A 22,706-nucleotide genomic window follows, 5' to 3' on the forward strand; every position below is an offset into this window, starting at 1 on the left:
CTCATGACAGCAACAGTGAGCACCACTCAACTTTTTAAAAAGCACCTTTTCACTGATGTGTAAAAGTCAGCCTATGGTGGTGAATGTGAATATACTCACTGATAAAGCCCAGGTGAGACTCAGGCATTTCAAGGCAAAGAAATTACACTTGGAGTTCCAACGCTGATGTATTTTGAAATTGTTTTCCCCCACAAATTTCAAGCAAGTCTCTTTAATAAGGGATGACAGAAACTGAACAGGAATGGGATGTCTCATTCACCAAGGCTTGTTTAAAATCTCCAGCTTTATCCCATTAGCTCCAAGAAGCAAATCCCTCTTTGATTAAGATCTGAAAAGTCTACTGCACTGATGGCAGCACGTTATCTTTTTAGGGGGGGGACAAAACAATAAGTGAACTGTACCAGTATTTCATCTTCATATACAACTTGCACTAAAAGGTCTCAAAGGGCACTATATACAGCTCAGCATCAACATCTCCATTTTGAAGCCAGAGATGCTGATGCTAAGAGGTTAGGAGGTTTTGCTGACACACAGCTTATATTTCCCAATTCCTACTCCACTGTCCCAGCCACCAGGCTGTGCCATTTTCTGCCTTGAATTTGTCATACCTGCCACACCAAAGGGCCTCCGGAGTCCACAGGTATGTTTCTTCCCATCTTTCAGCTCCATATGCCCCACTCTCACAATCTGACATACCAAGCTGATTTTTGGTCTGATCAAGTCAGAACTGCTTAAATCCTACAAATTATTTAAAATAAAGTTATATCAATCTGCTTTATAAATAGAAAAGAAGACAACAGAGACAGTTACATTGTACACATGTATAAAATGAAATCTATAGTTTTCAAAAAAAAAAAAAGTAAAACCTGTTCCCTTTGAGCCCCAGGGGACAAAAAAAAACCCAAACCCAACAAAACTACAAAAACACCAGCAATTTCTAAATATCCCATTACTCTTTGATAAGACACCCCAGCAATAATACTGGAAGGAGAGCAAATGATGTTAATTGCCGAAGTACTACATTCTGATGACTTGGCAGTTTGCACCACCTTTGCTACTTGTCGAAAATTATTTCATTCATTTGCAAATTTTCCATTAACATCTTGTTGCAAATAAACTGCAACACAGAAAACGATCAGCAAAGCAACGAACTGAAAACCAAACAAGAACTATCTCGAGCCCAGATTTTCAGTACAGTTAGGCTCCAACAGAGAAGTGCTTAATAGGATTTTCAGAAATGCACAAGTGAGCAACACTCACTGACAGTACTACTGCAAAATAATACACCTTTACTGCTGCTTTGGAGTGACATACAAAAAGCCCCAACCTTTTCAGCAGCACTCCTCTGAGGCTGCCTACATTATCTTAAGTGTCCACAAAAACACTTCAAAAGGCCACGTGTGACCTCTCCCTGCTGCATGGGGAGACGGGAGAGAACCCAGAACTCAGAAGTCTGCAGCATGGGGACGAAATTTCCAGGATGTAAATACAGTAACTTACGGTAAACACTGCTTGGAGGTTATTTAGTTTCTCAATTTCTTTAGGCATCCCATTACTGCCCCAACGAACCAGGTAATTTTCACTGCAAATAAATAAATAAATAAACAAACATACCAATGCCTGACATTCCCATTACCTGGCAACAGCTCAAAGGCATTTTGATCTTTTAGGAATATTTGAAGAATTCTGCCAAAATTTTCTATCCCAAAGTGATTCTAAAGTGACTCATTTCAGTAAAGGCAGAAGGCAGGCATGATGTGAATGAGTACTCTCAGTTACTTCCCTGTATAACTGATGTCCACACCTGATAACTTCGACGATGGAGACAGAGTGTGCCTGACACATACATACTTCCTTGATAAAGTTCTTCATATCTTCCCCTCCTGGTACAAGACGTCCAACTCTTAGATGTGAACTTGCGCTGACTTGACAGCAAACGTCATGCATATACATTTTTTAACAGGAAGCAATTAATCAAATGCATCAAGTCTAGTGACAACAGTAGGGAAAATTAAGAACATAAAAAGACAATCTGGGATTTTGACTAACATCACAGAAATTCTTCACCTTTAAGAAGGTGAGTACATGGTCTCAGAACCTTGACTTCCTATCTCATCTGAAATTCAGTGGCCCCCTTCTGAATCACCACTGAGATAGCAACCAACAGCACTGAAAAACTGATCTGCTCCATCTTCCTTTCTAACTTCTATTGGCTTCTGAAGAATGACCACCGTGATGACTAAGTTGCTTATGTACCTACAAAAACCCCTCTACCTGATGAATTTGGAGAGATCAGGATCATAGAGGCTCATTAACAGTTCTGCATCTTCTCCAATATTGCAGACAAAATTCTTGAAGTTTACATACAGGCTATATGTATGTGTTGTGTTGAATACTGGCTGCCCTCGGAGGTCCAAATTCTGTTGCAGGGACTGCAAAAAAGGAAAGTACTTCCATTAAAAACAAACGCAGAAGAACTTAGCTCTCCTGCCAAAGCAGCAAAATATCCTTAAGAGGAATGTAAAAACACAGTGGGTACTAGTTACTTGAAGAGGACAAAGCCAACAAGAGGTACCTTCTCTTCCTGGATCCTTTCATCAATCCTTTTGGATGCAGTTTCATGGGACTTGAAGAGAGAGATTGTACTGGTTTCATCTGGGTCCAAGATATTCCCATTGTCATCTCGTACAACCAGGTCCAAACCTAGGATCCTGAACAGCATGCAAGCCAGAAGAGAAAAGAAACGACACAATACGTAAGAGGCAAAGTGACCAAAGGAGCACAAACAGATCAAACTGTGGACTGCACAAGGCAGCCAATGCACACCAGCTCCACTTCTTGTAATAATCACATTGCTGGTTTTCCTGCCCTGAAATACCATCCCCCCAGTTTTCCTGCTGAAAGGAAAAACAATTAGTCAGGTAACTTAATTCTAAGATGACATCTCCTTTGTTCTTGCTTAAAGGTTGTTTTTTACAAAATGGTATGTATATCTATCAAGCTCACAGATTACGGCTGATTATTATTCTTTGCCTTAAGCTTTCTTCTTAATTGACTTACCTGACCTGAATAAAGTCTGACAGGCAGATAAATGAGTTCTGGAGACTATCCCTGTTCTGTATAAACCAATGAAAGGTGGAGCTTTGGTGGCCCGTAGAATTGTATTACTCAGTCGCTGATCAAGCAGTTCATTTTCATCACCGGCATCCAAATCCTGGCTCCAGCTAGCCAGGCACAAATTGTGCTCCATGGGAAATGCCATCATGTGTCAGCATTTATGCAGAATTAAGACAGGTAAGGTTTCCTGCCAAGTCAAAGAGATTGCTGGCATATGAAGAACCAACTGCTACATGCCCACCTGCCAGGCTAGTCACATTGTGATGTGGACTGGAAGCTGTAATTATCCCTTTTCCAAGGAAAAATGTAAGCCTGATTCAGTCTTCCCCTTGCACGGCCATTTACACCATTTTGCACCCATAGCCATCCAGAGCCTTTACTGGGATTTAGGATTCTCCCTGGACCTCAAGACATAGTTTGGAGCTTACCTGTTGCCATAGTCAATCTTAGCAGTGACTTTCTTCTTGAGCTCGGCTAGCTCGTCTTTGGGAAGGGTCCCAGACAGGATCTGTGACCGCCACTCTATCAAGCTGTAAGTCATTTGTTGGACATGCCGAAACTGTGTTGTCTTGTTATCCTACAGGAAAAAAGGGACAATTTGAACCTAGTGATAGCCTGGAAACAATGAGCTCGGTAAGCCTTCTGAGATGTACTCAATTGTATCTATCACACAAGTTGCATTTAACTAAAAATATCTGAATAACTGGCACTACATGACTCTGCAAGATTAGACCTGTGGAACAAATTCTCCAGTACTTTGTACTGCCAAGGTTTAAGTGTCTCAAGATGCAGGCTCTTCACCTTTTCCTTAGGGCATTATTTCAGAGAAACATCACAGACGAAAAATAGATTTCTGGTGTTTTCCACCACTTCAAAACAGCTATGATGGATGCTTTTTCTATACAAGACAGAGAGATGATGTTAAATGACCGCAACTGTGTTCTAGAAGATTGAGACAGGAATGGCAACTTAATGGCAACTTAACAAAAATAATAATGACAGATGACCAGCACTGAGGCCCGCCGAGGCGTTTTCTTATGTCTGTTCCTCCTACAGCTTTCAACAGCCCAAAGAACTGTTCAGCTTCTTTGTTATGTGTCAAACAGGCCTCGTCACCAGAATACAACACCAACAACACGAACATAATTAATTGGAATCCCTGTCCTCACCGCTGCTTACCGTGTTAGCAACTAGGTTGCAAAGCCAGCACACTGAGCACATTGAATGCACCGACCCGGTCTCACGGCTGCCTGCTCTCTTATCCCGTCCCATCACACGTTCAAAATCCGTTACGTTAAAAGAAGGAATAGAAACAAAATGCAGCGGTAGCTGGGGTACACTGCTTCCCTGCCAGCATGCATATTACATTTCAAGGTTCATATTCTACCCCCTGGTAACACACACGGATTGCCATGTCCATGTGTGATCTCCAGACAGGAGTTCCACGGAAATCAAAGTAGCTCTGTGGAAACACAACAATCTCTCCGGCTGGTGCCTATCAGCAAATAAGGCTAAAGATTATATGCTCTTCCACGCACTCGTTTGTGTTTACATTTGTACAGAACTCCATGCAATGCAGTCTTGACCCATCCCAGGCTTTTAAGCACTAGCCCAGCAGTAGCTGCTCAGAACCTACCATGCCAGAGGTGGTCCAAAAATGCAATTAAAAGGTCACATAACTGGATTCCCAGGCACTCTCCCCAACCTCCCCAGCTACTCGCTCATGTTTGCTACAGTCACACCATGTTGATCTTTTGCTACGAATGTAGCATCTGTAATTACACAGCACTGACTGAACAGGATATCAAAACCTGCTTTGTAGAGAGCTGCCTCCTGCCATTTCTACTGTTACCATCTTTAATTAATGAAAATATTTCCCATGCTATTTACTGGTTCCACCCTAACATACCCATACACCTCTTTCCTATAGTTCCAGGCTCAAAGGCTGATGCTTTAATTAAAACAAGGATAGTTATGTGGTAACCTACCATATTTGTAGCAATACATGCTTAGATAAGTAATTAACTCTTTAAAAAGTATCAGCTAAACTGTTTATCCCATTCAAAAGGGAACCCAGGCCTCATCCTCTCTTTACCACCACATCATGAGCCAGTTACTGGGATGACTCTGACTTGCACTGAGTGCCAAGTGCAGCTCGTTTTCAGAGGGAAGTGCCACACATTAAAGGACATTAAGCTTTAATCTACTGGGACAACGTTTATGATTATGCAGCTCCAAAATGACTGTCAAGAGGTTTTTGACTACGTCTCACCCAACAGCTTGTGGGAACCGGCCAGTGGTGCGCTGCTGGTACATTCAGGCAGCAGCTGACTAGTGTCACTTCTCCGTATCAAACCTGTTAACGTTTAACTACGAACCCCAGCTGCTCCCACATAGCAGAAAGAGACACTCGTTCCAATTATTTCCCCATTCTGGTCTCTGCAAAGAGTATGAATGATAAAAACTACTTGTAATTTGTCCCCGAGAACATAAATCTGAATGGAGTTATAAACAGCCATCTTCCTTTTGATTTGGGGAAATGCAAAGGGGCTGATGGAGGCTAGATGAGTCTTTTAGTTCCTATAGGGAAGACATCAGAGACGTATTTTGTAAACAACGGGAAAAAGTGCATTCTTAATTTGTGTAAAAATAATCAGAAAGAGAAGATAACTTGGGTTTGCTTTCAGGGAAATACAAAGCAGATCCCAATTTGACAGTTAGCTAAAATCTCTATAGCTGTTTACACTAGCTAACTCCTATTAACTAAATGAAGTTAAAAACTCTCACCCATTTTGATATTTATTTTGCAGTGGAGATATACCCATTGGTGAAATGCTTGCTGAAAAACACAGAAATTAAAGAAGTGAAATGCTGCCAAAGAAAGAAATGCCCCATGTTCCCTTTCTCTCCTCTAATACGTCCTTCCTCCTTTAGCTTTCTTTTTTTTTTTTCTTCTTCTTTTTATACATACTGCAGGGGAAAATAAAATAAACTCAAATCCATTTCAAACCACAATATTTTCCACGACTATTTTAAGACTTTATTGGTTAAGCATAAGAACATGAAAGATTTCTGCTCTTAAAGAAAATAGATTCTGAGGCTAGGATCCCAAAGTTATTCTAAAAAAAAAAAAAAAAAAAAAAGGCCAGGAACAAAACTCTTTTCACACAGTAATACCGTCATATACAGCTTCTCATTAAATTAAGAGGGTGGAACAAATTCTTGTGGTTTTGTGGCGCACAAACAAAACGTACTTGTGGCCTGGTGAAATTTTCAATATGAAAGTTTGCTCTGGGAAAACTGAACGGTTAGAGCTGATTTAAAACTATTCTGTCACCTTAATTAAAGTCTCAGAGCACACACTATGCAGGCTGAACTCCCTACTAACCGAAGAAAAATCAAGTTTGACTCACTTTAATGCACCTTAATAATCACCTTCAAACAAAGGAAACTGGTTGTGAACTCCAGTTGTATTTCTTTCAGTTGCACCCACCTCAGCAAAACCACCAAATCCACATTACCTTGGCTTCCGACTTTTCTGGGGTGACTGTCACACGGTCAGGCTACTAACAGATGTAGCAGTCTTCCCCCTACCCTAGCAAGAACTAAATAGCTCAAGTCAGATCGTCCCCCACCATACATGGCCCTAATTCTCTCGCCACCCTGTGCCCGCCTTGCTTATTTGAGCTGTAGGCACTCTGTGGGGAGGATCAACCATGAAGTACCTACAGCACTTCTGGAAAAACAGCGTTTGCCCTTGCTACAGGTTCTGTTAAAACACCACTCTGGTTCCTTGCACAAATCTGGCCCTCATACAACACAGCCGCACGACAGGCAAAGAGGAACCCTTCGTTCACTAGTGAACTAGTGACTCACACGCACAGCCCCAAGCAGCTGACATGATGCTGAGTGTGATTTGCGCTTCATCAGTGCTGTGTCATCACGCAGTCATTCAAGCCCAGCAAACGCTGTAGCGTGGACTAAACCGCAGTTCTGCCTGTGGTCACACATCCTGCTTGGGGGACGGCAGAACATCTTTAGCCTCTCTTAAGACCAACTTTACAATAACGATACTTCTACAATTCTGTTCAAAGTCTTAAAGTGTCCTGCAAAAAGCCCAACCTTACCTCATCTGAGGTCATGTAATAAAGTACCAACCACTGAAGAAAACTTACCACATATAACTTGTGCCAGATAACTGCCCACTCCCTCAGGGTAGAAGTGAGTTCTTGTCCAAGGGGCAATTCACTTGGAATCACTGTTTCATGTTGTCTAGACACAAAAAAAAGAGAAAATAGAAAAAAAGATACTAAAACTTATTAGTAAAACATCCTTTTCTGATAAATATGTAAATGGAAATGTCAGAGGGCTTGATATTCACACAATTCACTCACACACAATGCCAAGACTCTCAAGTTGTTCAGTTGGTTCTCCAAGACATACATGCACATTCATTATCCATTTTTAATGCAAACACGTTTCAAGTTTCTTGCTGTCATGTTGTTCTCAACAGCTCCCTTCCAGAAACATGCTGAACAGACAGAAATTAAATTTGGAAGAAACACAACTTGCAGTGGTAACTTGGCCACAGTTATATATATAAAAAAAGTATTTTCTAAAGTCTCTTCCTTTTCAACTGCTGTTTTCTTCTCACAATAATGACCACAGAATCAGCTCTAAGAATCAAATGAGGAGTCATTTCCTTAAATGTTTTCCAAGACAGGAAGGAATCCACGCTCCTGCTGGCTACTTGGCTGCGAGCAGCAGTTTGCTATGACTTGCAGGAGTCCCCAGAGGAGCTAAATGTAGCTTGACTGACCTGCCTCACTACTAACTTATCTAGCAGAGCTTTCTTATTTTTCCTAATAGTATTCTCCTGCACCTATGCCTACAACTGGTTTGGTATGTACAATACTCTGAAAAAAAGAAATTACACAGCTCTAGAAGTCCAGTATAGGTATGCCCTGCCGCACGCACAGACCAGTAGCATTCGTTACAACGGCTGCTACTTAAACTGTTTTTTTTGTTGTTGTTGTTTGCTTGCTTCTAAATGAAACAGCATTCCATTGCTTTGGCTACCAAAAGAACATCTCAAGAAGCGCAGACCTACCCTCGGTCCTTCACGATTGCCTCTTTTAAATGGATATACGTTTCTGGGAAAATGCCCTAAAAATAAATACAGAAACAAAATAAATAAATCGCACCGTAGGATATGACATGACAAAAATGCATTCAACGGAAAACAGAGGAAAGGGGTAAGAGCATGACCAGCAGAGCAGTAACTGTGACTGATGTTTACTGTTTACCTATAACAGAAATCTGTTCAGTCCACCAGTCCCAGTATCAGAGTAAGGAGCGCCAGGCTGCATGCTGGAGCACTGTATTAGCACCTCAGAGAGGTCAGTTCCTTGTTTTGCTGTAATGACACTCCTCTTCCTCTACGAAATGTTATAAACTCTTGCAAACTTTCAGTCATACTCATCTGCCCTTGCTACAAAACATTCCTGGAGTCATCTGTCAAGTTCCCCCGGACCTGTGGTTCTCTAGAAAAGCTCACAACAGATGACAGTGTTTGTAGAAATTCATTAGTCCTAGGTTTCCTTTATTTAAGAGAAACCACCTAGGAGTGCTGCAATCTTTTTTTTAATTTTCTTTTCATTCCCCTTTACGCCTGATAAATGGAAACTGCGAAAGACGTTACCACATGAGAGGTGCCAGGATTCCTATGGGAAACCAGATTTCCCTGCGCTTTTCAGACTGGTTTCACAAACCTCAAGAAATTTGGCTGGGCTCCACGCATGCATAATTTCTGGGATATTTTCCAAGTCAAATCAAAACTCTGATCTTACCATTACATATAACTAATGCTGGATGCGTAACAGGTCCAAGACCATAATAAATGAAGAAATAAAGATAGTGTATGCAGGTATGGAACATAGTCATGGACGGTTCAAACTACACCGCGCATGTTTATGATGGAGGAGTACCCAGCTAATGGTTCTGAAACATTTCTACCCAGTTAATGGTCCTGAAACATTTAGCTCAAGGGCATCTATTTCTATCCCTAAGGAAAAGGACACTGCAATTGGGAGACCTGAGCAACATTAAGACAAGAAATACAGCAGAAGCATAGCAGATTACAGCCCTGGATGGGGTCTGGCAAGGTGTGAAATAAAAGTCAGAGTTGCTGAAAAGTGAGGTCATACCTTCTTAGATTTATTTCGGAGTGTGTATCCTCGGTACCAGCCTATCAAAGGGAAACAGATATTTATATTTAGGTTTTTTTCCTGTCTACGGCAATTAAACACACATTATCGTTCTCACCATGTTTCTACAACATAAATCTATTGATCTTGCTCATTTGAGATCTACTGTTGTAAAGACACGTCTGCTCTGTTTGTAGGAGGCTTGGCTCCTGAGACCGGGGCAGAAAGGTGTCCCTTTCTACCGCGGACCAACACCCTCGCTTCCACCCCGTGTATCCACTCTGGTTGTACTCACAGGGCTCAACGGAAAAGCAGGCTACTCCATGCTGTACGTTTTGAAAGCTGACAGTCCTTGTTCCATACAGCTGACAACTTACATACCCTGCACAGAACTACTGCTATGATCGTTTGACAGATGAGGCAGAGAGACACCAACACGCACGCAGAACTACCAGCCCAAGGTCATACGCCATGTATCTGGCAAAGAGAAATACATTCAAGTGTCCCAAGTCCAATTCCAGACTACTCCCTTAAAATCTTCTTTTCTATTCTATGCATTTTCACCCAAATCATCTTATAGATCATGCTTGAGTTCCATGTTGTACGGGTTAACTTCTTTGGTGACACAGGCTAAAGCCTTCCTTCAAAGGAAAGATGAAAGAGAATGTTTTATTAGAGGAAAGAAAAAAAAAAAAAAAAAAGAAAAAACAACCCTGAACTGCTTGCCCCAGTACAGATGCTGTTTCTCAATATTATCTTGAGAAGATCTAGTAAAGTCTAAGAGACAAAGTAGATTCTGTGATGCTCAAGACTCAGAAGCATATGTCACTTTCATATGTATGTTTCTTCTCTCTCCTTCAGCACCTGGGGTTTGACCAATATTTTGATTTCATGGCCACTGAAAAGCAAGCATATGAAAAAATTGCTGCATTTCTTACATTCTCAAGTGAGCCCTGCTTCATGAGCAGACCGGAGAGAAGCGTACCTGTGGGCAAGTCCCTCCCATTCTTCTTCCACCACCTCCAAACTGTGTGAGACAACGGGGATTTTTTCTCCCCCACCCTCACCTTCGACATTTGTCACAGCTGTGCATGATCAGGCACTCTTTCCACTGGGTGCCTGTTCCTTGCCATAAGCAACAGTTCCCATCACCTTCAGTCCTCCTGAAGTTACGGTACTGAAAACAGCTAAACATTTTAGAAGAATCTGCTCTGGTTTAAACGCAGATGTGCAGAGACAACGTCCCTTGCACTCTTCCAGGATAGGATGCAAACTTTGCACCTTCTCACCGACTCTAAGCAACTAAAACCATCATTCCGAATGTCAGGACTCTCTGTGATCTCAACCATGCTCCTAGAATGATGGGTTTTGATGACTCCTAAGGTTCTACTTGCACTGAAAGCAAGAACGCTGACCGCTCCTCTTAGCAAACACGACGGGCACAGGTTACGGTCTGGTCAGGGCTGTCGAGACAGACAACAGCGCTGATTCAAGACGATTATGTTCAGCTGCCTGGCAGGGGGAGCAGCAGCAAGAAGGGAAAGGGATTTAAGGGAATAATCAGGCAAAGAGACGAGGGGAGGGTGGCATTTCAGTGGATTGAGGGTTTGTTTCTTCTCCTTTTTTCCTCCTTATATTTATATAGACGGCAAAGAAGGTTCTATGAAGAGCCATGGACCTGAGACCCCTCAACCATAAATCAGCCCTTAGGGTTGGGGTCGGGGTTTTTTTGTTGTTGGTTTTGGGTTTTTGGGGGGTTTGGGCGGGGGGGAGGTGTGTTGTGTTCAGTCTTTTTTTCTTTTTTGTCCGCTTTCTCTAGCAATGAGAAGGTGAATCGGCTTGACCACATAAACCCCAATATTCCAGTAGTAAGGAGGAAAGAAGAAACTCCATTCCTTCCACAGGAAGAAGATAAGATTATACATTGATCATGGACCGATGGATAAGGTACTGGATTAGAGATGAGAAGATTTAGGTTCTATTTTTATCTTATGCTGTAATTAATTGAATGGTCAAGTTATTTACGGTGTGATCAAAGTTAATGGAATTTAACAAGAATATTTTCCCAGTCTCTCAGCCCTTCTATACCCCAGCTTCTTCATATTTAAAATGGCTTCTCGGCATTAACCACATTCCTGCAAAATATGTTGCAATCATTGCATAAAAGCATTATGCAAAACTATTTCAGCAAGCATATGCATTTTTTTTTTTTTTTTCAGAATTCTGCTCCAATTTTCAATATTCTTATCCATCATTTTAAAAGGAACCGAAGTTTCTGGCAGTGGTCAATTGATTACTTGATTTCTTCTTCAAGAAAAACCCCAAATTTGCCTAAAGCTTCAGAGGAATGACACATTGCTTCAGTGTTTCTCTGGAGTATTTGCCCCAAGGAGAGATGTGCTAAACAGAGAAAGGCTTTTCGGTTGAAGATGACATGGCAAATTTCAGCTCCTACAACACTCTTTCAAACTGACATCTGATCAAGAACATGAGGATAGCAGACTGAATCTTGCAAAATGTCATAAAGTTTGGATTTTGGTTATTTTGGTTGCTTGTTTTTTAATGGAACGCAGGTCCTCAATTTTGCCTTTGATTAAATGGGTTTGATGCAGTATGTGAAAGATCAGAAAATCTAAGAAAAATTACTCAAATTCAAATAGTTTATCTGATGAAAAGTTATACAGAGTGATGCAATCCCAGGACACGTGCCTAACCACAAGGTCTGTCCCTCTTCCACTGTTAGCATACTGTCTCTCAGTACCACAACATACATCACTGTACGGAAATAAACCAAGGGATTGCTTCACTTACCTACAGTACTCAAAGCGACGAGACTGAAACTAGGAACAAATTCAATGCAAACTTATTTTAATCAGAAGAAACTGACAGGGACCACAGTATGAGGGCACACATTCCTTCTATCCACAGTTCGGCTCTTTCCCACAGTTTGCATGAAATAATAACAATATATACTGCAGATTAGAAAAGATTCCCCTAAACAGAAATTTATCCTCCCCAGCTCACTACTCAAGGACAGATTCCCAGAGAGTAAGTAAATCCTGCACTGAAGCAGCCTTCAAAGTACTGGATGCAGCAAGTTTCCTTCTTTTCTTGGATCCTGCAGCTTATGCCCAGTCTTGACAATATTTGGCAAACAACAGGATAAGTACGCACTGCTTATCTTACTATCGAGCAGAGAAATTTTTTTTTTTTTTTTTTTTTTTTACAAAGACCTCATGCCCTTCTGCAACCAGAGAAAGAAGGAAAAAAAAAAAAACCAAACCCATCGTGCTTTTGTGGTTTACAAGAGCGTATCATGACCAAGACACTTAAACTAACAAAGCTACAGCTTGGCAGAGGATAGATGTGTGTTTATTTTAAAGGGAAGGTAAGTCTAAGAAAACTGGTATCCTCCAGATCTTCATGTATAACACACACACCATGGTGTTTCACAGCATGCTTGAAGCCCAACTAAGACATTGCAAAAGTTATTTAAAATCAGCCTCACAGTAAAACAGGGGAGATGCAAATTTAGTAGATACACTGCAAACCCCACCTACAGCCGCACCTAAGGGCAGGCTGACAAAGATGCGGTGTGCCATAATCCTCACTTTCCTGGACAGAAGGAAATGCTTCATACTCTAGGCTATGGAGTTACTCAATCTAACAGCAAACAGCTGCTCTCAGTTTGTCCCTACAGGGATCTGAGCTGCAATAGACATCAGTGCATTATAGCTTGTACTAGAAATATTTGAAACCTTCAGTTTGAATTGCTCAGTCTGTGCTTTCAGCTCTGGTGACCTTCCCTTCAAGGTTGTGAACTTTCTCCAAGTTGAAGCTACCATTCGCAGGGAAGATCATCCTTTGACGAAACCTCAACAAAGGCAAGGTGCAGCCCCACAATATGAACAATCAATCTACCACGTTACCACTCTCTTCTCTGCTTTTGTGCACTCACAATCCAAGCCTAACTGTGTAGTTGTTAACTGGGACTTATAAAACATTAGGCAAAGCACCTGTTTAAAGCAGGGGAAAAGAAAGCTTTACTGACCTAAGTGCTACGCCAGATCCTCACCCTAAATTTGGCCAACCTTCCAAGGACTTCCAGCCTTTGCAGCAGGTCTCTAACTCCTGCTAGCATGCGCTAGCATAGATGAGCAAGGATTTTGCAGTTTAAAGGTGCTTTCTCTCTTTCTCTCATGACTACAGGCACTCCACCTAAGAGTGTGAGAGACGCTACGGTCTGTGGCAAAGCCACGTTAACCTTAGAACTTGGCATTCTCAAAATGCATCTACACCTTCTGGCTTGTACTTTAATTCACTTTATTGCTCTTTGCTTCTCAGAAACGTCCTGCAGCAGCTTAGATGTATTAGATGTTACGTCTCCAAGCTCTTCAGCCAGCTGAGAGTCAGATAACATCCAATGTTAACACCAAAACCCAGCACAAGCTTCAGCCTTGCTGCCTCTCTGTCAAGGAACAAACTGTGCACTTCAATTCTTACAGACAGAGCGGAGCCAGCCAAAACCCCAGATGCAGAATACAAAGAGCTTTCAAGTGAAGGCTGTTTGATACACAGAGAGCCTTCACTGAACACGGCTGACTTCAACCAGGAGGAAAAAAAAGAGGCATGTTCTAGATGGCTGGCAGAGCGGGAAGTGAACTGTCTAACCTTCGGCTAACTCACAAAAGATGCTCCTGTGCATCCCAAGGCCGCGAACAATAGCAAGGAGCAAGATTTTCCAAGTGGCTATTACCATTACACGACAGCCCCTGGACAATCCTGAAAAACTACCCCTTAACTCCCTAAAGAATGTTACCGATAGCCTAAGGAACACCCTCAGCCAGGAGCTGAAGGGGTAACTTACACTGTGAAGAAAAGGACTTCACAAGGCATCTCTGAGCCTTTCTTCTTGCAAAGGCAACACCCTGGTTAAATAGAACCTTTTTCTAAATTGAGACTTGTGTATTCAGATAAGAACAGTGATTAGTGGAATAAAACCCCACTTTTATCAGACTGGAGTTGTATTTGTAAGTATACATCATTAGCATGAGAAGAAGCAGAAAAAGCTTCTTGTGAAAACACTAATTCTCAAAAACACAACCCACAGATATCCAGAAACAAAGCTGAAAGGCGATGTCCCAAAAGGAAGAAAAATAGATACAAAAAGACATGAGAATTTCCTCCCAGGCAGGCAGAGTATCAGAATTTGGTGTTTTTAAGATGAATTTATGGGAAATAAGACCAGACCCACAGCAGAGTTACCATCTCAGAGGCAATCTGCATCTTTTCCTTTAGAGTCACAGATGCATGGCCTAAATTTTTGGCTGGTCTTCCCAGGAAAAGTATCAAGTTGTACTGCAGTAATTCCTAGGTCACAAATTAGGATGTCACACAGAGGGCTCAGCACACGAAAACAATCAAAACCCGTTCACTTTCCCAAACAATTTACAACCAGTCTTCTCAGGCTGAAGTTCCAAACTGGGACATTTTGGGTAAAAAAAGGGATGCCATTTGGGTATTCATTTTCTATTCTTGACTGCCTCTCTGTTAAACAGCTGATTACAGACCAAGTAGCAGGACTAAACAACAATGTTACTCTTAAAAAAAAAACCAACAAAACAACAAAACATAAGAGAAAGAAATACCCCAACATTTTGAGAAGTACAAGACGCATCCTCTTCATAAAGGCAATTTTCACCCCTGACCCTCCCTCCTTCTTGTGTCTTTTTGCAAAAGCAGTTTGTAAGTTAGGACTATTACACATGAATTTTTCCCCCCTTTCTCCTTCTCTCTCTCCCCCCCCCCCCGCCAAACACACTCACTGCTATCACACACATCAGTGTGAAAACACACATCAGCAACATAATCTGCTTTGACATGTAGGAACTGGCTGGCTGTTTCCAGTGTCAAGGTCAAAGAGAAGTGGAAAGAGAACAATTGGCTAAGAACAAATTGCTAAACAAGCAGCTTGCTGTTCCCAGCAGAGATACTAAAGAGTTTTTGTACGCTAAGTCTTTTTCAAACTGATGCTGCCTGTGAAAATGATTGAATTTGTATTTTGGAAAGAGCATTTAAATTTTGGAGAGCCTTCCAAATGAAGCAGCGACTAGTACATTCTTTAAAATAATTAAATGGCTGTGTTCCATTCCTAATATTGAAGTCTTCATTAAACAGTCCAGTTTAACAAGTAGATCGCATGCAATTTTAATCTTGTTTAAAACTGGAATTTTATTTTCCTTTCTGCAAGGTGTTTTATATTGAGGTATGTATCATGAAAAACTTCCCAGTAAAGTACTGGGAGCAACAGCCTAAAAAGGGCATGGAAGCTCCATAAGTGGAGGCTTTTTAAAACATTTAACGCCAGTTCGTGACATTAGAGCTTAAAATATTATTTTTGCAACAATTAGACCTGCCCTCTCTTTTTCTTTCATCCGCTGCCTCCGTTGTCTCAGATCAAAGAACTAATTCAGGTTAAAAGCTACTTCTGTTTTTCATTATTAGTATTATTATTTTCCAGCTGGATTAGTCCATCACATGACCATACAAGCGCTTGGCCTGGCACAAGGGGGAGCCAAGGTAAACAGGTGTGCTGTGAAAACAGGAACGAACAGCCAGAAGTAAGTGTATCTTTCTCTTGCAGTGTTGCCTTGAGATAGTAATGGAATCTTACCTTGACAAGCCTCTGCCAGGAACAGCACAGACACGATCGTCACTTCTGTATTTTATCCATTTTTAATACCATTTTAAAAGTAAAGTGCATCTAGCAAACACCACATAGCAAGCTTTGCACTTTTGGGCACAGCAGAAGTTGAAAATCTAGACCTGAAATTTGTATTATTTAAAAAAAAGTTTCTCGATTTGTTATACTTACTTTAAAAATCACTGCAAAGTACTTTAAAGAGATCTGCAACCTACCTTCATACATCTCCAAAATGTGAACAGTATCACCAACTTGCAAGGAGAGCTCCACATCTTGGACAGCATCATAATTGTAGATTGCTAAAAAGGGGAAGGGGGGGAAGAGAGAGGTGAAAAACAAAATCAGGAAAGCTGTGAGGCAATCAGATTTTGAAACCTGGTATCATGGCACCTGTCAAAGGCAGAATACGATTTCGAAAAAGCACTATAAAGTTATAAGCTATAGTGTGTATATAATATAATATACCAGAAAAGTCTGTAGCCTATTTCCCGACTCTATCATCAGTTCTTGTAAGGATAAGAAACAGTATTCTTAACTGCCAACAAAGTTTGTCTTTTACCTTCACAAATACAGGTATCTGTGACACTATATGAAGAAGCTGCATCTTCCCACTTTACTGTCAACCTGCCCAGCAAAGGTCACTATTACCTCAGGCAAGAGGTTATGGATCAATTAGGTAATTGTCATTTTTATTAGCGTTTCACAGGACTAACTGCAATGCAGCACTCACAAGCACTGGCAAAACAACTGAAATCGGATGCCCCAAGAAAAAATGCCGCTATTCTATACTAAGTGCCACAGCCTGTGGCTACTGAAGGCTCTTCCCAGGCAAGAACCAGGCTTAGCATGAAAACTTGAGATTCCCTGCAAATCTAATCCCTACCAAAGACAAAAGCTAATCTGAATGCTTATCGGATTTCCAGTGGGAATAGGATTAAAGTCCAGAAGCCCACGCTTCTAAACCGGCTCTTCTCTGGAACCTTCTTGAGGGGCACAGTTTCACTGGGCAAAGCAGAAGAGCCCCCCTTAGAGCTGCTGGAGGCTTGTCAAGATGAGAAAGTTTGATTTGAATTTGCTTTCAGACCAGTGTAAGTAAAAACACATAAAAGCAGCGAGGAAAACGCTTTGCTATGGTTCAGTGAATTGATCGGCTAAGCCAGAACAGACCGCTCCTCTACCAAAACAACCTTATTTTATTTTTATGCATTTAAAACACTGGTTTAAGTACAGATCACATCTTAAATGCCGCAATGCAATCTTCTCACAGACATAAGTGTTGTATTTACATATCCAAATCTGTTCCCCAAGCAAACATATTAGTGAAATAAGACGATGTTTATTTTTAAGAAGGCAAATAAATCATGCAAGCATTTTCAGGGGGCTTTGGGAAAATTCCTCAGACTTCAGAAGGTTTGTATTTTAAGAACTCTCTCCGAAAAAAATAAATAAATAAATAAAACATCCGAGCTCTTATGTCAGGAAATTCACATCAAATGCCTATCATTGCCATCAAGACGAGGTATATTGCCTCCTGGCAAGGATCCAGCATAAACAAATGACTGTGGCTTACCACACCGGAAATTATCTCACATATACGAGCTTTCTTTAAAATATCGTCCCATAAATAATCCAACAGCAGTAGGCAACGTGAATTCCCTGCAGTATCTGAAACAGACCCTGATCACAAACAGATACTTATTTTCTTATGCTGCAAGGGTGGCGTTTGTTCACAGCGGCCCTAATTCATGCCTGCTGCAACTTCAGGGCCTGCGGAGCTACTCACGGAGTAAGCACTGAATCTATTATGTTGTTTTCTCAAGGGTTACAGGAATGTTACTAGGGTTTTGCTCCTAAGGTTCTAGCTGCTTCGACATCCAGTTTCGTCTCCCTTCCCACAACAGTGTTGTTGTAAGCCGAGATAATAAAAACTGACTGGTGATCTGGATGTGCAGTTTATAGACAACTTACAGGCCCCAGAATAGGCTCAAAAGTAAAAATCCCATCAATATTCCTGCAGAAAAATATGGATAATGTTTATGGCCAAAGACAAACATGAACATACGCAGGCATAGACCAGAGTAATCCGTTAAGAACTACCTTGTATTGACAGGTGCTGAGATCATAAATTGCCAGAACTGGTTAATATTGTATTTGATTCAGTTAAAAAGAAACTGTTCTGCCCGATACAGAAAATAATTCTGCAAGGGTTTGCAGAGGTCGGCATACAAGTGCAGCGCCCAACCCAAAGGAAAGTAAACTCCCTGCAGCCGTGCCTTCTGCTGCCATAAATCTGCCAAATGACTAACGTTAAGCAGGGATGTTGCAATCCATTACTTGGATGGGACACCTCCGAGTCGCCCCAAGGTGTGGATGGACAGAACAATCCAGGCTTCCTTTGGAGTCACTGCTGAACCCTTGGACCATGATGTGCTGCAGGGACGCTGCACTACGCAGGAGGTGTCATTCCTCAGGTGAAGCCTAGGCATCCAGCAGTCGACGGACATAATAATCCTACAGCACTGTCAACAGGCTTAGAAGATTTAAAGCAGAGCATCTTAGCCAATTTCTAACTTGGCCGACTACATTCTGTCTGCTCAACTTTCCTCCTGTGGTTACAGCTGGACTGCTTTACTTTCTGTCCTAAAATGCTGTTTGGGATTCCTGGTTTATGGCTGTCCTCACCATGAGAAGTGGCTGCTGTTTAGAAATGCACATGTGCTTGTTATACGTATAGGGATTCCTACATACCATTTCTAGATGCCTTGGGTTTCTTTGGGACAAACAGACATCACAGAAATACCAGTCTGTATTTTTCCACAAATTGCTGCTTTAGCTTCAGACAAAAGCAGTCTGAGCAGCACCCAGTGTCTAACAGAAAGGTGGGCGGGCATCAGACAAGCCTTTCTTTTGAGAACACAGACAGTTAATTCAAAACCAAAGAGCACAACAGCCACAAGAAGAGGGAGAACTAAACACTGCAGTTCCCCTCACCAAAGATCACAGCAGCCACAAGACAGAGAACTAAACATTGTAGTTCCCTTCCCTTCTCTTTCCCTGCTTTACCACAGAGGTTTTGGATCCCTATGCATAGCATTTATAAGCCAAAGGCACATGTTCCGCCACTGCATGTCAAAATAAGGCGAGATTTGTAGCATTTTGCTTTGCTAGATTGAATCAAGCAAGAACAGAGGGTCACTGTATATAAAATCTCCTACCCAATGGTTACGCACAGGGTTATAAAAGACAAATTGCTGGCATATTTTCCCTGGGAGTTTCACTGGTTGCAACTGATGCTTCCTGCTGCTTGAAGTCAGTCCTGTCCGAAAGAGTCCATCTGCAGTTCTTTGAACCGCCTCGTCTCTTTTTCATTGTGTGTATCTAATCTGACCTCTTTCAGACTTAAAAGAAAGAGGAAGCTGCACATAACAAACATGGTCACGGCATGAAAAAATAAAAATCCTTCACAGAAAATCCTGACAGAGCAGCAAGAAAGGGAGAAGAAAAAAACCAGACTTTTGTCCCCAAATTTGCAGGGATATCTGAAGTTAAGTCTTTTCACTTCAAGTTGAACTTCAGTTGAGATTTTGCCCTTTGAAATTTACTTTAGAACGGTGATCCTGTTCCTTTTATCATCCTGAATGAAAAGCAGCACTGAAGCCTACAGCAAATTTAATCTTAACACAGAGGCAGAGGTAGAAAGCATGATCCATAAGGAGGAGATACTGGGTTTGTTTTAATGATCATATTCTTTGAGTATAACTAGAGGCAATATATCATGTTATTTAATTTACAGTTCCCTAGTCTGATTGGTGGGAAGTTCCAGAAATGTTTCTTTTCAACAGAGCATCCAGCCTATGGAATTCATTAGGAGGGAAGGTCAGAGGAGTCAACATTGGGGCTGGTTTGAAAAGGGCAACAGATAACTTTATGACCGATGACAGCAGCCAGAGTAATGCAGGTGAAGATAAGGAGAAGCAATTTTCATGCTTCAGGGCAGACGGCGATTCCTCAGAACGGATCGAGAGGGAACTCGTAAAGGCATTCCACAACGGGGCATGCACGCTGGATGTCGGGGGATACACTGCTCCGTTTGGAAGCATCACGCGAGAGTCATCACCAGAAACAAGGACTACGCACACGGCAAAGGAAACCCGAGATAGCCGGGGCTTTCCAGGGTAGCCAGGGCGTTGGGTGATAACTAATGGTGAGCTGGATGTTTCCGAGAAGGCGCAGAGTTTGACATGGGCTGGCACACAGCAGTATTACAATGGGCTGAGAAGGTTTAGCTATGTCACTCCCTCCAGTTGTATGAAGACACAAGATTAATCGCAGCACACATTCCTGATCTGCAAAACACCAGACAGTGGCACTCAAAACAGTAAGAAGCCTCAACGTCATGCATGGGGCAGAAAATGAGAAGCAGCACAGTTATATTACAAAAAAAAAAAAAACAAACCAAAAAACAACAAAAAACAAAAAACAAATCCTAAAACACATTTTGAAAAGCCACAAAGGTTCACTTTGTCCAAGAGCCTTAATTTGCAAGAGGTCTGTCAGCAACTCATTGAGCTTGATCCAGCTTTTAGTGTCATCAGTGGGAGATTTGGCACGTGGTTCCGTGAAAGCAGCGTCACGTTTATTTCTTCAGCGCCTTCCACCAACATTAACTTGGAAGGAAAAGTGAGGGTGCAGTCAGATCCACTGCCACAGATGTAGCTGGCTTTAGAGAGCCCGCACACACCTGGACAAGTGATCTGCACTAACACAGCGTCTGTCACACAGGATCACCGACGCAGGTTAGAAAGGTACCAGCTGTTCTCTTTCGTACGCAAAGAAAACGAGGACAGGAAAACTGAATGTCATACTGTTCTTCTGCAGCGCATTGGAAGATGAAAACCAAGTATTAATTCCTAGACCTATCTTAACTACAAGACTAATTCATTTTCAAGACTATCCTAAAAGCAAAGTGAAGCTAAAACATCTGGAACTGAAGCGAATGAGGCAGAAACTGTCACATACTATTTCACGTGTAATTCAAAGCAGAATGAAACGGAATCCTTCCCTCGACAACTTGTTTAAATGCATTTGAAATGTGGATTATTGGCCTGAAAAACACAGCCACTGCAAGATCCATTATCTCTAACTTGGCTCAAAACACCCCCCCCCTCCACCCATTACAAAGACACGATAACTGCTTCCAAATACCATGTCCCACTTCTCCAAAGCCTGCCCTCACCACTATCTGATAGGAGAGGGGCTGGGCCTTGCTGCCTCTGAACAAAGAATCACATTCAGGGCTGTTGCAATAACCAGACTTCATCTCATTACATCTTTCAACTGAAGAGTCAAAAACTATTGTACGGAAACAGAAGTATGTGCTTTTATGCCGCAACAACCCTGTATTAAGAAAAGGCATTTATGCCGGACAGCCCCATTTGGAGAAGCCTGGTATGCTATCTGTTGCCAAGATATAACCAAAAAAACAGTGGCTTTATTTAAAAAACAAGGAACTGCCCAAGGAATTAATTCTTAATAGGAACAAAGGCTTTTTGATGTTGGAGCAAAAATGTTCTTGTAACTTCCCAGGAATTTGTGTCTGAAAAATCGAGAATAGCATAATTAAGATTTATATGTCAGACTACTTCAAAAAAAGAAAAGAAGTCAGTCATGGTTCAGCACTGTGAAACATGCACGTTAACTGACTGTTATAAAAAAAAAAACAAAACTACTCCTGAATTGGTTGATGCTGACATTCAGTCTCAATTCTACGAAGTTCCAAGTCACTGCTTACCATCTTGAATGTAAATAATCCAGAATAACAGGATTACACAGATGGAAATACTTTAATTAATACCCATCATTAGACTTCAGAGTCAAACATCTGATGAGCCAGAGGTGGACCTTTAACATCTTGTGTACTTACTGTTTCAGGCTGCCCTCACACGGGGGAATACACCTGGAAGGACTTTTACTTATCTTTAAAATTTTTAAACTGGGTTACCTTAAAAATGGGCATTGAATCAAATGAGAAATTATACCGTCTGCCTATGCAGGAGGAGATGTCACGGCCTTCCTAATTTGGGTTTTATAACTGTCAGCTTCTATATTCATTCCCTTCTTTTGAAAGCTGTGAGAAAAGCAGGAAGATCCACTGTCCTCAACGCACTTCCAGCACTTGCAGTTCCAACCTAAGCCTATTCCAATAACCAAACCCAAATACGTTTGGTTATTGAAAAAACCTGCTCACTGAGGACAAGGAACTGTGTCTGCCAGATGCACGGTTGATCAGAAGTCTGTTAAGATAATTTTTTTTTTACTTCCACTTAATAACAGAATATTATCCTGGAGGTGGGATAGGCAAATAATCTAAGGTTTTGCAGAGTCTGTCCTGCACAAACAGCCTAAGTCAAACTAATTTCCAAATCTGGGACTGGGGAAGGTTTTCTCTTGCAGTCATGCCATCATCAACTTCTGGATATTCGTCTCACACCCCATCACTGGATCAGATTGTAGGATCAATGGTTTAATCTCTTCAAGCCTGGATTGCTTTAGAAAAAAACAACATAACAACCTCAGCCCATGGGAATATAAAAGGCTTCACAAGCGTTACACAAGTGCTCCAACTAGATGATCTAATGGTCTCTTACGGCTTTAAGCTCTATGGACTAAAACCACAGTCA

General features: G+C 41.5%; 1 protein-coding gene across 1 annotated transcript in view; it reads right to left on the bottom strand.

Annotated features, from left to right (window-relative positions):
* Positions 1-22,706, bottom strand: part of DOCK5 (dedicator of cytokinesis 5) — an 86,183-nt gene that overhangs the window by 52,160 nt on the left and 11,317 nt on the right. Inside the window, exons 2-10 of the mRNA XM_037371669.1 lie at positions 16,242-16,325; positions 9,324-9,364; positions 8,228-8,283; positions 7,293-7,389; positions 3,546-3,694; positions 2,576-2,711; positions 2,275-2,432; positions 1,501-1,582; positions 609-738 (exon numbers count right to left, since the gene is read on the bottom strand). Of these exons, the coding sequence (XP_037227566.1) occupies positions 609-738; positions 1,501-1,582; positions 2,275-2,432; positions 2,576-2,711; positions 3,546-3,694; positions 7,293-7,389; positions 8,228-8,283; positions 9,324-9,364; positions 16,242-16,325 (933 nt within the window). The remainder of the gene's footprint in view (positions 1-608; positions 739-1,500; positions 1,583-2,274; positions 2,433-2,575; positions 2,712-3,545; positions 3,695-7,292; positions 7,390-8,227; positions 8,284-9,323; positions 9,365-16,241; positions 16,326-22,706) is intronic.

The sequence above is a fragment of the Falco rusticolus genome, chromosome 20 (genome assembly GCF_015220075.1).
Source record: "Falco rusticolus isolate bFalRus1 chromosome 20, bFalRus1.pri, whole genome shotgun sequence".
NCBI lineage: Eukaryota > Metazoa > Chordata > Aves > Falconiformes > Falconidae > Falco > Falco rusticolus.